At 41.4% G+C, this 19767-nt stretch overlaps 1 protein-coding gene across 3 annotated transcripts in view; it reads left to right on the top strand.

Annotated features, from left to right (window-relative positions):
• The first annotated feature begins 264 nt into the window (after positions 1–264).
• The window catches only part of ANGPT1 (angiopoietin 1), a 217010-nt gene continuing 197507 nt past the window's right edge, over positions 265–19767 (top strand). For 2 of the 3 annotated variants that reach the window (XM_048841482.2, XM_048841483.2), the window contains exon 1: positions 323–939. In XM_048841482.2, the coding sequence (XP_048697439.1) occupies positions 643–939 (297 nt within the window). In that variant the 5' untranslated portion in view covers positions 323–642. The other variant, XM_048841485.2, reaches the window with a different exon arrangement.

Here is a 19767-nt window from a genome sequence, read left to right on the forward strand (position 1 = left end):
TTACAACAAACTTCTACACTTTATCTACATTTTAATAGGTCAGTGGGAACATAGGAAGTATATTAAGGTGGACTGCCCCACTTATTAAACTTATGTGAATCCGTCAAAAGCAGTTATATGCAGTAGGGACCTGACAGCGATACGTGATTGAAGTCATGCATCTAGTCAGTTTGTAAGATGATCCCTCTGTACTGAGCCATCAACCGTCCTTAGCATAGGGGCGCACTCATACACACATTCCTGTCAAGTCATCTTGTGAAAGGCAGCCTGCTTCCAGCTTGGCTTGAATGTGCAACCTTAATAAAACTCTCTGAGGTCTGGGAGAAAATAGCAGTTCTGCAGCAGATAGTGTAGGGGAAAGAGACTGGGACATGCATATGCAGCTAACTAAGGAAGGCTACATGCTGGACTGTAACAGGGAGGAAACAATAAATCTTAGCTACTATGCAATAAATATTTCTAATTTTAACTAAGGAAGCTATCATTATAGTGAAATAAAAACCATTTTAGCCAAAGCTGATATTTAAATACTCTTCTCCAATTCTCTTTCCAAAGATTTTTTTTTCTATAAAATAAAGAGCAAATTAAAAGACAGAGGAGGTAAAAGTTTCTATAAGAGCAGGAAAGGAAAGTAGTAATAACATGACAATTTTTCTTTCTTTTGCTTTCCTGGCTGCTCTTCTGGCTCACATAGGATGCAGTAACCAGCGCCGGGGTCCAGAAACCACTGGTAGAAGATACAACCGGATTCAGCATGGGCAGTGCACCTATACTTTCATTCTTCCAGAACAAGACGGGAACTGTCGTGAAAGCACGACAGACCAATACAACACAAATGCTCTTCAGAGAGATGCTCCTCACGTGGAACAGGATTTCTCTTCCCAGAAACTGCAACATCTGGAACATGTGATGGAAAATTACACACAGTGGCTGCAAAAAGTAAGAGTTTCCCTTTCAAATTCTCATTGAACTGATTATTTATCGTGCTTCCCTGTGTTGTTCACAGTTTGCATGTCTTTCTCTGAGAACTGAGATAATGTGGATTTGTCTATTTCCACGTTATACATGGTGAGAAATGTTGCAGCTAGAACTCACCCTTTCTTCTTTGGGCTTGCTTTTGGGAGCAAAACTTTCTTCACATTGCTGGGATATGCATCTTTTTTAAAGCGTGATCCCAGGGGACTGAGAATGTTTTGAAAGCCACAGTGTATAATTATCCTTCAGAGACTTCTAATGATGGAACACTTTTCATTAAGTATTCTCATAACCTCTATTTATAGTTCTGGGCTTCAGATCAGATGTCATGAAGGATACCTGGTACCCACCGCAAATGTGTGCACTTTTAAAGAAATACTAACACGACTGCCTGAATGTGATTAATAATTTGAAGGCAATGTAATAAGAATATTATTATTCTCCCCAAAACATATTCAGTTGTACTACCACAGTCAGCTAATTAGTAAAAAGCAACAATATAATATTTTTAAAAAATCAAGTATGACTTTTTAAAATGTATGGATTACATTGGACATAAAATAGTCTATATAAAATAGTACTGAAGGAATATCAGGAGCTTTTCTGAGTAATACAAAAATAAATTCTTTTTAGTAATTTGTGCTAAAAGTGTAAACTTTCAAATGAACTTTTTTGTAGTTAAAATATAATTTGGGGCTTTGGTCCTGCAAAGACTGATGCAGGTGAATAACTTTACTCATATGGGTAATCCCATTGACTTCAATAGAACTACTCATGGGAGTAAAGTTACCTGTGGAAATCTTTGCAGGATCAAGCCCACAGCTTGGGAATGAGAATTGGCAGTGAGTTATAATCCTGCACAGCTGATAATTTCTATCAAAAACATATATTTTTCACTGTATTGGTGGACACACAGATATTACTGCTGTCCCTAAGACCTGCTTAATGTTACTTTGCCAAGACTCTGCAAGCCACTTAAACAATTGGTGAAATGTTTAATCAGCTAAGACTGCACTTACAAAATTGTCTACATCTTTTGTATTCCATGAGTTACATGTTTCAGTTGTAATAAGAGTTCACATTTAGAACAAATACTGGATATGCAATAAAAATGCATATTAGTGTAATTGTTGACAGCTGTATCATTTACAATTCAAATCCCTGTCAGCCACTGCAGAAAAGATTTAATGCCTTTTGTTTACAGTTCTGTAGTTAGTGTGCTTATTTTCTTATCGATTGAACTGTAGTTACTATGTGTTTGGTGCTAACGATATAAGGATGATTATGTGCAGTAAACTGATGTGTAAAAGAAAATATACATAATAAGATAAACCCAGTTATGTATCTTTCACTTTTTATTTCAGTCTTTCTTTCTTTAAACTGTACATGGAATTCTTTAGAAAGATGAAAGATTAGAACTGGAGGCTTGTCTCTTTCTAGAGTGTAAGATTTCTCATTCAGTTATCACTCTACCTTTCAAAGCAAACGCTATGGAAAGGAGAAATGTCGTCTGTGTTCCCGCACGCATGATTTTACTTGAGCAACTGCCTGCTGAATCATGCTTATGAGATTGTTACTTATTCTGCATTTGTCCACTAGGGACTGAACTAAGATCACTGTTTCACTTGTGCCTTGAACAAGAAGAAAAATCTATTAGAGTATAAGCTTTCGTGGGCTACAGACCACTTCATCGGATGCATAGGTGAAGTGGGCTGTCGCCCTCTAAAGCTTATGCTCTAATAAATTTGTTAGTCTCTAAGGTGCCACAAGTCCTCCTGTTCTTTTTGCAGATACAGACTAACACGGCTGCTATTCTGAAACCTGTCAAGAAGAAAAATGAGTCTCTAGAGTTTTAAAGTCTGAATTAGAGCTAGTATTCACATTTTAGGGGGAGATGGATTAACAGGTAGATAGTCAGTGTAAATGTTACATTTGAGGTCTGTGCACTTTGTCAATGATCAGAACTTGGGCTGCAGGTGAAACCTTCGCCACAGTTTACACGATACATGCAGCAGTGAGCACTTATCTGCATGTGTCAGTTTTCCACTAGAATGAAAGGGCCTGTTTCTCATTGTGAAGGCAAATGAATCTGACCTGACTACATTATTACAACTCTGAACACTGAATTTGCTTTGTTGCTGCTGCCATTGCAGGGCATTTCAGCAATAACTCATCTCCCTTTCAAAACAAGGAGCATATAAAAAAAACCTCAGTTCTATCTCCCCTTATGATTTTCCCCTGAATTTGTAATGTAAGATGTAGTTAATATATTATTTGTCCAATGTTTTCTAATGCACCTGCCATGAACATGGTAAATGAGAAATATTAGTAGTTATATGGCTATGACCCAAATCATGCAATTATAATAATTAGAAAATATATGTAGAACTGAGCATTTATATCTTGACTTATGTAAAAGAAATGTGTTCATTACTCTACAAAGTAATATATAACATTCATTAAACTGTGTATAGGCAATGTTTGCCAGAACACTGTATTTGTAATAGAATATATACAAAACACTAACTTGGTCATTTTGGAAGACAGATTGCTAGCAATGTTTAATATAAAAAGAATTCAGTATACATTGTTTAATTAGTAAGTGGGTGCTTTTAGTTTATCTAATCAAGAATAAATGTATTTTTATCTTTTTTTTAAAAATTAGCAGATTTCTGAAAACAAAATAAATCTTAGAAAAACTTTCTTGCAATGAACCGCCAGTTCAAAATCTAGCTGAAAATGCCCTTGCCTGGAGAGCTAACTACAGGCAATTAAGTTTCAGCATTGTCCAATGGAATTTACATATGTATTGTTAGCGTTACTGTGATTCATTGGCAATCCAAGGATGCAGCAAAATGCTCTCCATAGAAATTACCAAGAAGATAGCTTGGTAAACATTTTCAGAGGTTTTCTTAGAACTGTTTATTTAAATACTGGATAACGTTCCTCATTGTGTAAGCTTGGGTTTCATTTCTGCGATATGTTTATTTTAATAGTTGAAAACAGACAGTGCATGTTATTTTTTTTTTCTGACAGTAACTGGCTGGCACACTTGGTATTGAACTATTCAGTACTTAATGATGGTATTTAAATATTCTCAAAGGAGTCACATGAAATTTTATCTTGGTAATCTACTCAGGAAATATTTTTCATAGTCAACTAGTGTGAATTTATGGTATTGATGGGATAAGAATACATTCAGAATGGCTGCAGATTTACGTGTATGGAATCCATTTAGAAGTCACTGTGCATAATAGTGGTAATAGCTTTGAGGGGGTGAAGCTTGGCACCATAAACAGTGTATATATCTTCTTTGTTCTCTCACTTAAACTATTTTATAGTATGTTGAAACGGCATATTTGATCATTATACATTATAAAATTCTAATGCCAAATTATAGCCTTGGATTTAAAGGTCAATCAAAATCTTTCTAACCTACCAAGACCCAAATTCATGATTTTGTCTTTCTCTTACAACTGTTGATTAACCCCACCTAAAGCAGATGCAGGGAACTTCTTCTTTCATTTCTCTCATTTATTAGTGTTGTCATCAGCTGTAGTGGAGGCATGCTGAACTTGGGCCCTGGCAAGTAAGTAGCAGAAGAAAGAATCTGCAACTATATTATCTTAGTATGTATTTATTTAAAATCTACTCTGTTTATTTAAAGACTATCCTTACTGTATGTCTGGCCAGTTATTTGTACAAGGCAATTGCTATCCTCACAGTTCATCATAACATTTTCCAACAGCTTCTGAGCAATGTGCTCAGATTTTAAGTGCCTTTCCTACAGTGTGAAAAGAGGTTGGCTTTTAGGTGTGGCCTTATAGGACAAGTAGAGGAGGCTGACTTTTGAGAAAGTGGCCTTATTTGCAATTTACATGTAGCCAGATTACCTTTAAAGGGCTCAGCTAAGGTTGCCACCTGTCCTGTTTTCCCAGGTAACTTTTTTGTGGTAGCTGTCCTGTGAAATCTGTCCTGTTTTTTTTGTACCTCAGAGGTGGCAACCATAAATGCAGCATGCTCTCCTCTGTCCCCATGCCCATACACCGTGGCCGTCAAGATCCACTTTCCATCATGGAAAGGTGGAGTTATGGCTCCATATGCTCTCTGTCCCGCTCTGCTCTCTTTGGGGCATTGTGCACTGCCAGTAATGTGTTAGTAACCCTGCACTTCCCTGAATGCACCAGCTGGAATTCCATTTGGCCCGCCTATGGGGTACTCAAAAGTGGAGGAGGCTCCTTATACACTGACCCTGCAGTGCAGACATTCAAGGGCCAATCAACATCTAACAGTAGGAGCACAATGTCTTAAAAGCTGGTGAATTGACTGAGAAAATGTGTACTACCGTGCAATGGCTATCTTAAGCATAAGGACAGAAATGCGAGTCATGGCTATTGTTGTGACTTACCTATGAATCCCATTTTCCCAGGTATCCACAAAGATTCCTGAGATCCCTGGGGTTTGCCTTAGCTGAAGTCTTGGGCAAGTAAACAATGTGGTTCTTTCATTTTGCAATTTAAATGCTATAAAAGTGTACTTGCATATGCTTCAGGCATTTGATACAATAAAAAGTATTCCTCTTAAACAAGATTTCTATGTTTTGGGAAGACATTTACTTATGAGATTTTTCAGCACTCTTCTGATGTTTGTTTAATGTGGAACTTTTAAATGGTAACCTGTTTATGTGCAAAAGGTAAAGCTGTATCCTGCAAAAATGTACATTTTACTCATGTGAGTAGTGGGTTCTGCTTCAGTTATTCATGTGCCTAAATGTTTATAGGATCATTCCTTAACAGTTCTGAATGTGCATCATCCCTGGTGAAGTGACTCAACTACTAATTTTCACAGGAGCAGAGCAGGCGCTTTATGGACAGATTCTCTCACCCTTAGTATTGTGTTAATAGGCCCATAGGGTGAAGTCCTGGTCCAACTGAAGTCAATGGCAAAATTCCCATTGACTTCAGTGAAGTCAGGATTTCACCTTTAGTTCCATTGAAATCAATAGGATTACTTGCATAGTAAGGTTCTATGCAGTGGAAGTAGGAATTTTAGGAATCTGGCCCTTAAAGAGCAACAACAACTATCTGGAAACAAATCTGTTCTATTTGTGTCCAAAAATAAAACTGGCTTTTTACACTTAAAAAAATATATTTTTCTTGCATTCATATGCCTGCATTTTGTTAAGAGCTTCATACATTCAAATTCCTGTAACCCCTAGACAAGAAGGTTTTTCTTCTGTAACCTGATGTACATATTTTAGGAAGTATTATGAGGTACCCACAAGAAAGAAAATGGGACCTCAAACATGGAAACGTCTGAGAACTGCTAAGTATTGTGGAGTTATATATTTAGCAATATTAAAAAACAAACAAACAGAATAGTAAAGTTCAAGCCAGTCTCTCTTTTTTGCCACATTTTTCTAGCAAATGACTTTTTAAAATAGTTCCCCAGCTTTGATAGAAAGCTGTGTCACACTGTGCAATGTAACCTAAATGTATGTATTTTCATTAATAACAGCCGTAGTTAGGAACTTTGGTAATAATAAAGCATTAAAAGTATTGGTCATCCTTAAAAATGTCCCACCAACTTTCCCTTTGGTAGATCTCGCCTGCTTGGTATATTTTAAAAATCATATAGCGATATAACATAAGGCCACATGATATTTCAGATGCTCTGAGCATTCACAGTTGCCATTGACTTTAATACCTGCTGCAGGCGGGCTGAACCTTTGACAGGCTTGTGTGCCTCAGAAAAAGGACTAGTCCATGTGAGAAAAGGATAGGACTGGGTGTCAGCAGATTTAGTTTCCATTCCTGGTGACCTTAGGCAAGTCAAGGTCTGTAACCTCTTCATGTTTCCCCACCTGTAAAATGGATATAATGATACTTCCCTACTTTCTAAGGGTGATAGGAGACTTAATTCATGAATATTTGTAAGGACTTTTGAGATTATAGCACTATTAGCAGTATTGCTTATTAGAAAGATGTGTCTAGTGTTTACTGAAAATGATCATTTGAGATTAGGAATTTTTTGGAGGGGAAAATAATTAACATTATGTTCACTGCAAACAAATAAGAATTAAAATCTGTGTCTGATTCTGTAACACTAAATTAGATTATCAGTATGTTCTACAGGTAAACCTTGATTAAATGGCCTCTGGTTAATGTATCCCTGCTGTCTCTGCAGGCAGGGGTGCTGAAACAATTTGTATATTGCGGGTGCTAAGAGCCAATGATCCAAACTGTAAACGCTGTTTATGATGGAAACCACTTCAAGATAGGGGGTGCGGCAGTACCCACAGCACCCCTAGTTCCAGCACCTATGTCTGCAGGAGTAATCTTCAGCCCTCTGGAGACCTAACCCCTGGAGAGCTGTTGCCCGCTCCTTCCTGTACAGCATGTATGTGTTGTGGGAAGGGAACAGAAACATAGTTTAACCTTGCAAAGTTTAGGTGCTCCACAGATCTGGAACTTCCAAGTTCTCCAACCTGCTACTCTGAAAGTTTTGAATGTACTTTAAAATCTTCAGATAATTGGGATTCACCTATATACTTTATCAAAGGGTAAATCCTGAAGCACATTTAGATCAGCTTGTTATTAGCCACGAAATCTACAATCCAGCATGGTTCGATGTATTTTTCTGTGCTTGCAAATCATCAACCAAAGTAAGATGCTAGTAAATAAAAACTGATAGAAACTTTTTAAAATAACATCACAGTCTTTAGCAATGTCATGAACCTGATCCTCAGGAGCAACAGCTTAATCTGAAATAGGCATTTTGGATTGAAAGCCTTCCCAGTGGGATGAGGTTTTCACTCTTGTTCAAGAGGTTAAGAGTTGATCAGGAAAAGGAAATTGAAATAGTATCACATTTCTTAGGAGGTTTTTCTTATGAAACATCTTGTTATTTTAAAACAAGGTTTTTCTTCTGTAACCTGATGTACATATTTTAGGAAGTATTATGAAACATCAGGGTGGCTTTTATACAAGGGTGACAGATTCATTAGAAATAAAATGCCATAGACAAATGTACATTTACACTGCTGTACCATTTTTCATTATTGTTATTGCATAAGGATCAAACTTTGCTAAGATAATGTTAGTCTTTTCAAAACAACTCATATTTTAAAAAAGGGAACAAAGAGGGCTACTACACAAAATATATATTGTAAAATATATAATTGTGCCATTAACGAAGTCTCTTCTGAACACTTCAGTCCATTAAAGGTAGCAATATCCTGAATAATCTGGGTAGATATTTAATTTTAACTGTATTTATGAGAAATTGCTCTTAACATGTGTTGCAGTGTCAAATCTCATGTCAACATTTTATTTGTATTCATTGTTTATATGACAGTACTGTCTAGAGACCCCCAATCAGAGGGCCGTCTATATGAGAAAGTTGTGCTGGTTTAACTAAAGGTGTGATTTTAAATTGATTTTCAAAAGTTAAACTGGTACAAAAAGCTGTGTAGAAACTTATTCTGGTTTAAACCAGACATTCTTCTGGTTTATCTTAAGTCAATTGGGAATCACTTTAAGTCAAACCAAAATAAGCCACTCCTAAATTGAAATGAGAGTATCTACCCAGGGGGATGCACTGGTTTAACTAATCTAGTTTAGCAACTGATTTAGGTTGAACTGGTGCAATTTTCTTGTGCACACAAAACCCAAGATTGGGGTCAGTGGGGAAAGATGCACAAGCCGCATTATTGCACATTTATTTAAATATATTTTGCTCCTGAAAACTGTTGGCCTATGAGAATTTTACAAATAGAGCTAGAGAAATTTTTTTAATTGAAACCTTGTTCATCAAAAAATGCAGGTTCAGCAACACTGAAACATTTTGCTAATTTTTTTTTATATTTAAAAAAAAAACAATTGGGGGGGTTTAAAATGACTTTTTGTTTACAAATTTCCTTTCATTTTATTTTTGAACATTTTAAAAAAAAACATTTTAAAATGCTTGATATCAAACTTTGTGAAATTTCCACCAAACAGAAAAATCCATTATTCACCCTGCTCTGCAAATGAAAGTAGCGAGGAGTACCAATATTCAAAGCTTTGGAGGTACGTAATTGAAACACATTGCTTGTGGGCTTGTGACAAGGTGAAAGGGTACAAAATGCAAGACACTCCATGGACAAAAGGGGGCAGTGTTAGAAAACGCTGTGGATTTGTGTAAGTGGGAGATGAGTGTTTTGGTGAGTCACTTTGAAGGCCTGTAACAATTTCACCTCTTCATAACAATTTCATACCCCTCTCCCTTTCTTTTAGGGGCCAAAAATAAACCAAACTTCCAAATCTGACCATACTTGAACTTGGAAGAAGTTCTGACGTAGATCCAAACTCTGCGACTAACCCCTGTTTAAATAACAGGCCAAAGCAAAACTCTGGAAGAGCATTCCCCCTCACATACCCCTCAACACAACCCTTCCCACACACACCTAAGCTTTGCGGCGAAAATCTGCTTCTAAACTTTGTGGCTTAGCTTCAGTTCTACTTTTTATGCAGGCTTGACTGCTATTAATCACTTGTCATCTTGGCATTGGTTCTTTGGCTCAAAAATGTAATGGAAGAGTTGTTAGTAAGATGAGACCTTTGCATTTAGAATATGCATTAATCCTATCTGTTCTAGTTCTCTTTCTATACTGCCTATAAATTAAAAGCATGCCTTTCATGTAGCCCATTTCATATTACAAATGGGTGCAGATACTCTAATTCTTTATGGAAAAAATACTAAAACCTTGTGCTCTCCATTCCTTGGTATGCAGTTGTGCATATAAAGCTGTGGTCATGTCCCAAATGAACTAGATGTTGTGTACAATTTTTGTGATTCACATCTTCTTTACAGAATGGAGCTCAAGTTAATGCAAATGTGTATGTGTTTCCTGAGGGTACTTGGCATAAAATACTTTTAAATATTTTTCGGTATTTGCTTTTTAGTTGTTGGAATCAGATTTTGTCATTTGTCAGATTGTCTGACTGTTTACAAATAATGACCCAGGCATACCTTCTGCAGGCCAAACCCATGGAGGGGAATGAAAATTCTTGAGTTTCAACTCACAGAATTGCCATCTGATCAGACATTCCATCTAAAGGTCTTGGTTAAAAATTTCTTACTGTGGATTGAAGAGGGGACATGGCCTCAGGAGGACTTGCAGAATGAGGATAAGCACTATGGGCCAGATCTGTAAAGTTATTGATGCCTAAATCACTGGGAATCAGGTGCCAAAATATCTTTAAAAATCTGCCACTGTGTGCTCCCCAGGTCGTAACAGCAAATCTATGGCACTGTGGAAGTGCAGTGGAAGGTGAAATGGGGAGAAAAACTGAGCAGGATATTTTGGTCCTTCCTGATAGCACATTTTCTTTAAGATTTCAACACTGGCAGCCAGATGGGAGCCAATTTAGCAGAGTACTAAACAATTTGGAAAATTGGTCCCAGCAACAACACTTCTATGTGCTGTGTGTTGTTATGGGACCCCACTGCCAAACCTCCAACAAGGCCAGTGTTTAATTTGTAATGAAAGAGGTGCCAGGGCTCAAGCAATTAGGTGCTATGGCATAACTGATGCAGCAAACCCAGAAGTGCTGGGGCTATGAACTGCCAAGCCTAGAAGTGCCGGGGATCAGCCCTGGTAAGCCCTGGCACAAATTAAGCCCTGATCAAGGGTTTCCTAAGTTAAAGGGTTTTTTCTTGTAAGATATTATCAGCATTATGGTAGGAGATGTATTTTCACAGGGCCTGAGGGGGATAACATTGTAGGATGGCCATTCTTCTCACAGAGCCTCCTTCTGCCCACATCATAGTTCTGAACCTGCAGAGGGAACTTCCATGAGCGTCAGGAGGACAGTGCTGATGCCATTTCAAAGCCTCTATTCACCCATTCGGGGCATAATGGCCAATTACATGATTTAGGGCCCAGGTCCTGCAAAATGGCGCTGGATTGAGGGCCCATGGTCTTCAAAGTGGAACTGGTGCTTGCCCTAAATGGGTAAATTTATTTGATTATTTTGAGATGTACTTTAAGCCTTGACCTTTAGGATATTCCAGATCCATGGAACACATTTTAACAACCTAAAATGTCATAGGAATAACTTTGTGCAGTCTCCAAACCAGCTTTTTAATTTGCCCTTTGGGTAGGTAGCAAGGGGAGGTGAGGTACCTGTTTCCCCTTTGGTTCATGTTATTTATGAATGCTCTAAAATTGTCAGCCAACGTGTAGAAAAGTTATCTTCTTTCCTGAAATACCATGTCATCATTAAATACTGCCTTACCCAAAGTAGTAGTAGAGAGCAGTTGTCTGTAGATATCAGTTCACTCTTCACAATGTAGAAATGGAGCCTCTTGAACGAGGGCATTGATTACATTCCAATATAGTGAAAGGCTTTCATTTACTAGGAGACTATCCTTTTTCTAAGTGGAGATATAAAGTGGGGAAAAATCAAAGTAATTGCTGTTAAATTGTGATTCTATAGTATTAAAAAATGTATCTATCTTTGAATGGGTTTTCCTGCGATTGGAGGAAACTTCAGTTTAGGTTAAATCAATTATCTCCTCTGTTTAAATGTTGATTTTTAGTTTCCTATGTGGATAGCTCTGGGTAGCTATAGCAACAAACTTTTCTCTTATAAGATAACTCTCATGCAAAGGACTTTTGCAAAGGGAAAAAAAAGCTGCCTTACAAATCAGTTAGTTGTTTTAAATTCTCTCACCAGCTCAGTACTTGGGTAACATTTTCCTGATATCTGCTGGGAGAGCAATACAGCGGTGCATAGACAATCCAGGAAGTTTTTGGAAAGCGTAGGGGACAATTTCCTGGTGCAACTGCTAGAGGAGCCAACTAGGGGGGGGGAGCTTTTCTTGACCTGCTGCTCACATCTGAACTCTAGGGTACAGATGTGGGGACCTGCATGAAAAACCTCCTAAGCTTATCTTTACCAGCTTAGGTCAAAACTTCCCCAAGGTACAAAATATTCCACCCGTCGTCCTTGGATTGGCCGCTACCACCACCAAACTAATACTGGTTACTGGGGAAGAGCTGTTTGGACGCGTCTTTCCCCCCAAAATACTTCCCAAAACCTTGCACCCCACTTCCTGGACAAGGTTTGGTAAAAAGCCTCACCAATTTGCCTAGGCGACTACAGACCCAGACCCTTGGATCTTAAGAACAATGAACAATCCTCCCAACACTTGCACCCCCCCTTTCCTGGGAAATGTTGGATAAAAAGCCTCACCAATTTGCATAGGTGACCACAGACCCAAACCCTTGGATCTGAGAACAATGAAAAAGCATTCAGTTTCTTACAAGAAGACTTTTAATAAAAATAGAAGTAAATAGAAATAAAGAAATCCCCCCTGTAAAATCAGGATGGTAGATACAGGGTATCTTACAGGGTAATTAGATTCAAAAACATAGAGAACCCCTCTAGACAAAACCTTAAGTTACAAAAAAGATACACAGACAGAATTAGTTATTCTATTCAGCACAATTCTTTTCTCAGCCATTTAAAGAAATCATAATCTAACACATGCCTAGCTAGATTACTTACTAAAAGTTCTAAGACTCCATTCCTGGTCTATCCCCGGCAGGAAAAACAGCATATAGACAGACACGCAGACCCTTTGTTTCTCTCCCTCCTCCCAGCTTTTGAAAGTATCTTGTCTCCTCATTGGTCATTTTGGTCAGGTGCCAGCGAGGTTACCTTTAGCTTCTTAACCCTTTACAGGTGAGAGGAGCTTTCCCCTGGCCAGGAGGGATTTCAAAGGGGTTTACCCTTCCCTTTATATTTATGACACGCCCCCAAATCTCAGCTAGGATGAAACACTGGCTGGGATTTCTTCCTGGAGCTCTAGGAAAAACAGAGTTAATAAGACACATGCATCTCTAAATATACTACCAAGTACATAAAGACTAACAATATTTTCCACATCTCAAGGACAATTTTAACCAGTTGATTCTGGGAAACTTTCACGGGAGAGTGCATCAGCCACTTTGTTAGAAGCTCCTGAGATGTGTTGGATGTCGAAATCAAAATCTTGGAGAGCTAAACTCCACCGAAGAAGTTTTTTGTTAGTTTCTTTGACGGTGTGAAGCCACTTCAGTGCAGCATGGTCGGTTTGCAGGTGGAAACGCCGTCCCCAAACATATGGGCGTAGCTTTTCCAGAGCGTAGACAATGGCGTAACATTCTTTTTCAGTGACTGATCAGTTGCTTTCCCTCTCAGACAGTTTTTTGCTGAGAAACACTACAGGGTGGAATTCTTGATCAGGTCCTTTCTGCATTAAAACTGCTCCCACACCACGCTCGGACGCATCTGTGGTTACTAGGAACGGTTTGTCAAAGTCTGGGGCCCTTAGTACAGGGTCAGACATGAGTGTCGCTTTAAGCTTGTTAAAGGCCTTCTGACACTTTCCGGTCCACTGAACAGCATTTGGCTGTTTCTTTTTGGTTAGGTCTGTCAGTGGGGCAGCGATTTGGCTGTAGTGCGGTACAAATCGTCTGTAATAACCGGCCAAGCCTAAGAAGGATTGAACCTGTTTCTTTGACTTTGGGACAGGCCACTTTTGGATAGCATCCACTTTGGCCTGTAGGGGGCTGATAGTTCCTTGACCCACCTGGTGTCCAAGGTAAGTCACTCTGTTTAGGCCTATTTGACACTTCTTAGCCTTAACAGTGAGTCCTGCCTCCCTTATGCGCTCAAGGACTTTGTGTAGATGTTCCAGGTGGTCTGCCCAGGAATCCGAAAATATGGCCACGTCATCAAGGTAGGCGACTGCATATTCTCCTAATCCCGCTAGGAGACCATCTACAAGTCTTTGGAAAGTGGCGGGTGCATTTCGCAGCCCGAAAGGGAGTACATTAAATTCATACAGCCCGAGATGTGTGGTGAAGGCTGACCTTTCCTTGGCAGATTCATCTAGCGGTACCTGCCAGTACCCCTTGGTTAAGTCCAAGGTAGAGATGAACTGGGCCCATCCCAGTTTCTCTAATAGTTCATCTGTGCGTGGCATTGGATAGTTGTCTGGGCGAGTTACAGCATTTAGCTTACGGTAGTCCACGCAAAAACGTATTTCCCCATCTGGTTTGGGAACTAGAACCACTGGAGATGCCCATGCACTTTCAGACGGGCGGATTACACCCATCTGTAACATATCCTGGATCTCCCGTTCTATAGCAGTTTTAGCTTGAGGAGACACCCGGTAAGGTTGGACCCTAATTGGGTGAGCATTACCTGTGTCAATGGAGTGGTATGCCCGTTCAGTCAGTCCTGGGGTGGCTGAGAATGTTGGCGCGTAGCTAGTGCACAGCTCCTGGATCTGCTGTCGCTGCATACGCCCAAGGGTCATGGAGAGGTTCACCTCTTCCACACCACCACCACATTTCCCTTCGTAGTAGACACCTTCGGGCCACTCAGCGTCGTCTCCTCTGTGGGCTGTAAACTGACAAACCTTTAATTCTCTGGAATAAAAGGGCTTTAGAGAATTAATATGGTACACCTTAGGCTTTCGGTTGGAGGTGGGGAATGCTATGAGATAATTAACAGCTCCCAGGCGCTCCTGGACCGTGAATGGCCCTTCCCACGATGCTTCCATTTTATGGGCCTGGAGCGCCTTTAAGACCATGACCTGGTCTCCTACTTTGAAGGAACGCTCTCTGGCATGTTTATCATACCAGGCTTTTTGCTCTTTTTGAGCATCCTGTAAGTTTTCTCTAGCAAGGGCTAAAGAGGTTCGGAGGGTGTTTTGTAGGTTGGTTACAAAGTCCAGAATGTTAGTTCCTGGAGAAGGTGTAAATCCCTCCCATTGCTGCTTCACCAACTGCAATGGCCCCTTAACCTCACGGCCATATACAAGTTCAAATGGGGAAAACCCTAAACTGGGATGTGGTACAGCTCTGTAGGCAAAGAGCAACTGCTGCAACACTAGGTCCCAATCATTGGAGTGCTCATTTACAAATTTACGTATCATGGCCCCCAAAGTTCCATTAAACTTCTCCACCATGCCATTGGTTTGATGGTGGTAAGGAGTGGCAACCAAGTGATTTACCCCATGAGCTTCCCAAAGGTTTTTCATAGTTCCTGCCAGGAAATTAGTCCCTGCATCTGTGAGGATGTCGGAGGGCCAACCTACCCTGGCAAAAATGTCTGCTAGTGCCTGGCACACACTTTTAGCCCTGGTGTTGCTTAGAGCTACTGCTTCCGGCCATCGGGTGGCAAAATCCATGAAAGTCAGTATGTACTGCTTTCCTCTGGCTGTCTTTTTCGGAAAAGGACCCAGAATATCCACAGCTACTCGCTGAAATGGAACTTCAATGATGGGGAGTGTCTGGAGAGGGGCTTTGACCTGGTCTTGGGGTTTTCCCACTCTTTGGCACACCTCACAAGACTGGACATAGGTAGAAACATCCTTGCCCATTCCCTCCCAGTGGAATGACCCCCCCAAACAGTCTTTGGTCCTGTTCACCCCAGCATGGCCACTAGGGTGATCGTGGACTAAGCTCAAGAGCTTGGCCCGGTATTTAGTTGGAACTACCAACTGTCTCTGAGGATGCCAGTCTTCCTGGTGTCCACCAGAAAGAGTTTCCTTGTATAAAAGTCCTCTTTCTACAACAAACCTGGATCGATTAGAAGAGCTGAGAGGCGGTGGGTTGCTCCGTGCCGCTGTCCAAGCTCTCTGGAGGCTTTCATCTGCTTCCTGTTTGGTCTGAAACTGTTCCCTTGATGCTGGAGACATCAGTCCCTCATTGGATTGTGGACCTAGGCTTGGTCCCTCTGGAAGCGATATAGGGGATGGAGCTGTTTCTGTTGACTGTGAACCGCTCTCCGCTGGTGCACTATGTTGGGATTCAGGCTCCGGCTGAGCCTCTTGTGTCGCGTTATCAGCTGCTGCCAGTTCAGGGTCGGTGGGGCCCTCTGGTGTTGAGGTTGCAAGTACTGGATTCAGTGCTGACACGGGGTCTGGTGTTGGTTGTTCGGCTGGTTCCAGTTCTGGGACTGGTTCCATCTGGGTCTCTGGGACTGGATCCACTACTGCTGTTGCAGACATTGGCCTGGGGTCCGGGTCCATCACCTCTGACCGGGTCCTGATAGAAGTTTCCGGAACAGAGCTAGGCCTCATGGCTTGTTTAGCCTGGCTGCGGGTGACCGTTCCCACCCTCTTGGCCTGCTTCACATGATTGGCCAAGTCTTCCCCCAACAGCATGGGGATGGGATAATCATCATAGACTGCAAAAGTCCACATTCCTGACCAGCCCTTGTACTGGACAGGCAACTTGGCTGTAGGCAAATTGAAAGAGTTGGACTTGAAGGGTTGAATTGTCACTTGGATCTCTGGGTTGATTAAGTTGGGGTCCACTAAGGAAGCATGGATAGCTGACACTTGTGCTCCGGTGTCCCTCCACGCGGTGACCTTCTTCCCGCCCACACTCACAGTTTCCCTCCGCTCCAAGGGTATCTGGGAGGTATCTGGGCCTGTGGACCTCTGGTGTGATTCCGGTGCAATGAACTGTAATCTGTTGGGGTTCTTGGGGCAGTTGGCCTTTACATGCCCCAGCTCGTTACATTTAAAACATCGTCCAGCTGACGGGTCACTGGGGCGAGGTGGGTTGCTGGAGAACGGGGTGGTGGGACGATAAGGGGTCTGGAGGGTTCTTTGGGAGGTAGGTGGGGCCTTGGGCGGCCCCCGGTAATAGGGTGGGGTCTGGGGTTGTCCCTTCTGGTCTCCGCTCCAACTGCGACCAGTTTTCTTCTTCTCTGCCACCTCCACCCATCTGGCTCCAATCTCTCCTGCCTCGATTACAGTTTTGGGTTTCCCATCTAGGATGTATCTTTCTATTTCCTCAGGAACACCCTCTAAGAATTGTTCCATTTGCATTAGGAAGGGCAAATTTACTGGAGAGTCAACACTTGCTCCTGATATCCAGGCATCCCAATGTTTCACAATGTGGTAGGCATGTCGGGTAAATGACATGTCTGGTTTCCACCTTAGGGCTCTGAACCTCCGATGAGACTGCTCGGGTGTTATCCCCATTCTGACTCTCACCTTGGATTTAAACAGTTCATACTTGTTCATGTGTTCTTTAGGCATTTCAGCCTCCACCTCAGCTAAGGGTCCACTGAGCTGCGGCCTCAGCTCTACCATGTATTGGTCAGTAGAGATGTTGTACCCAAGGCAGGCCCTTTCAAAGTTTTCTAAGAAGGCCTCAGTATCATCACCTGCCTTGTAGGTGGGGAACTTTCTGGGATGGGAAGTGGTACCTGGAGAAGGATTGCTAGGGTTTGTTGGTATATTCTGCTGGGCCTTTATCCTCTCCACCCTCCTCCACATGCTTCCTCTCTTTTTCCTTCTCCTCCTCCACATGCTTCCTCTCTTTTTCCTTCTCCTCCTCCACATGCTTCCTTGCCTCCATTTCCCTCTTGTGGGCAGCCTCCTGTACCTCCTTCTCCAGCCGCATGAGTTCTATCTGTCTTTCATGTTCCCTTTGTTTTTCCTCAGGCTGAAATTTGGCTAATTCCAGCTGTAGTCAAGCCACGGATTTTGTCATTCTAACCTCTCTGTTTTTAACTAACTTTACACCCGAGGTTTAGAAATAAACAAACAAAACTTGGCTGTAAAATTTTGCTGTGTTGGAATAGAATACCTATTCTCTGATAGTGATTGTCAGCCTACAGAAAAAGACAATTCCCTTGTCTCTGCTCTGGGCCCTAATTAAAGCAAAAAACCTCCAACTACTTGGAAACCTGCTTACCCAGCCCAAAGAAAAAGCAAATGGGTAGAACACACACCCCCTATTTACTTTTAGGAAGAAAAGAAAAAAAAAACTCTGGGTTGGAAGACTGTGAATTTCCCTGCAGGAGTTAAGTACCCTGCCTCCAGGCAAAGAAAACCTGCAATTAACAAAGATAATCCCCTTTTGTCTCTGCTTGGCCACAAAGCAGAAAAAAAACAAGCTGCTTTCAGTTTCAGCTGCTTTCTGGACTTCCTTTCCAAAGGAAAAAAAAATTTCCTTTTTAAAATCTGTATTTCTAGTTCAAAAAATCTCAACTGGATCTCAAAATGATTTCAGGTTAATCCCACCACTATGCCACCATGTCAAGGTTCCTCCCCCACTCTGAACTCTAGGGTACAGATGTGGGGACCTGCATGAAAAACCTCCTAAGCTTATCTTTACCAGCTTAGGTCAAAACTTCCCCAAGGTACAAAATATTCCACCCGTCGTCCTTGGATTGGCCGCTACCACCACCAAACTAATACTGGTTACTGGGGAAGAGCTGTTTGGACGTGTCTTTCCCCCCAAAATACTTCCCAAAACCTTGCACCCCACTTCCTGGACAAGGTTTGGTAAAAAGCCTCACCAATTTGCCTAGGCGACTACAGACCCAGACCCTTGGATCTTAAGAACAATGAACAATCCTCCCAACACTTGCACCCCCCCTTTCCTGGGAAATGTTGGATAAAAAGCCTCACCAATTTGCATAGGTGACCACAGACCCAAACCCTTGGATCTGAGAACAATGAAAAAGCATTCAGTTTCTTACAAGAAGACTTTTAATAAAAATAGAAGTAAATAGAAATAAAGAAATCCCCCCTGTAAAATCAGGATGGTAGATATCTTACAGGGTAATTAGATTCAAAAACATAGAGAACCCCTCTAGACAAAACCTTAAGTTACAAAAAAGATACACAGACAGAATTAGTTATTCTATTCAGCACAATTCTTTTCTCAGCCATTTAAAGAAATCATAATCTAACACATGCCTAGCTAGATTACTTACTAAAAGTTCTAAGACTCCATTCCTGGTCTATCCCCGGCAGGAAAAACAGCATATAGACAGACACGCAGACCCTTTGTTTCTCTCCCTCCTCCCAGCTTTTGAAAGTATCTTGTCTCCTCATTGGTCATTTTGGTCAGGTGCCAGCGAGGTTACCTTTAGCTTCTTAACCCTTTACAGGTGAGAGGAGCTTTCCCCTGGCCAGGAGGGATTTCAAAGGGGTTTACCCTTCCCTTTATATTTATGACAAGGAGGATCCTGGTAACTACAGGCCAGTCAGCCTCACCTCAGTCCCCGGAAAAATCATGGAGCAGGTCCTCAAAGAATCAATCCTGAAGCACTTACATGAGAGGAAAGTGATCAGGAACAGTCAGCATGGATTCACCAAGGGAAGGTCATGCCTGACTAATCTAATCGCCTTCTATGATGAGATTACTGGTTCTGTGGATGAAGAGAAAGCAGTGGATGTATTGTTTCTTGACTTTAGCAAAGCTTTTGACACGGTCTCCCACAGTATTCTTGTCAGCAAGTTAAAGAAGTATGGGCTGGATGAATGCACTATAAGGTAGGTAGAAAGTTGGCTAGATTGTCGGGCTCAACGGGTAGTGATCAATGGCTCCATGTCTAGTTGGCAGCCGGTGTCAAGTGGAGTGCCCCAGGGGTCGGTCCTGGGACCGGTTTTGTTCAATATCTTCATAAATGATCTGGAGGATGGTGTGGATTGCACTCTCAGCAAATTTGCGGATGATACTAAACTGGGAGGAGTGGTAGATACGCTGGAGGGCAGGGATAGGATACAGAGGGACCTAGACAAATTGGAGGATTGGGCCAAAAGAAATCTGATGAAGTTCAATAAGGATAAGTGCAGGGTCCTGCACTTTGGACGGAAGAACCCAATGCACAGCTACAGACTAGGGACCGAATGGCTAGGCAGCAGTTCTGCGGAAAAGGACCGAGGGGTGACAGTGGACGAGAAGCTGGATATGAGTCAACAGCGTGCCCTTGTTGCCAAGAA

The sequence above is a fragment of the Caretta caretta genome, chromosome 2 (genome assembly GCF_965140235.1).
Source record: "Caretta caretta isolate rCarCar2 chromosome 2, rCarCar1.hap1, whole genome shotgun sequence".
NCBI lineage: Eukaryota > Metazoa > Chordata > Testudines > Cheloniidae > Caretta > Caretta caretta.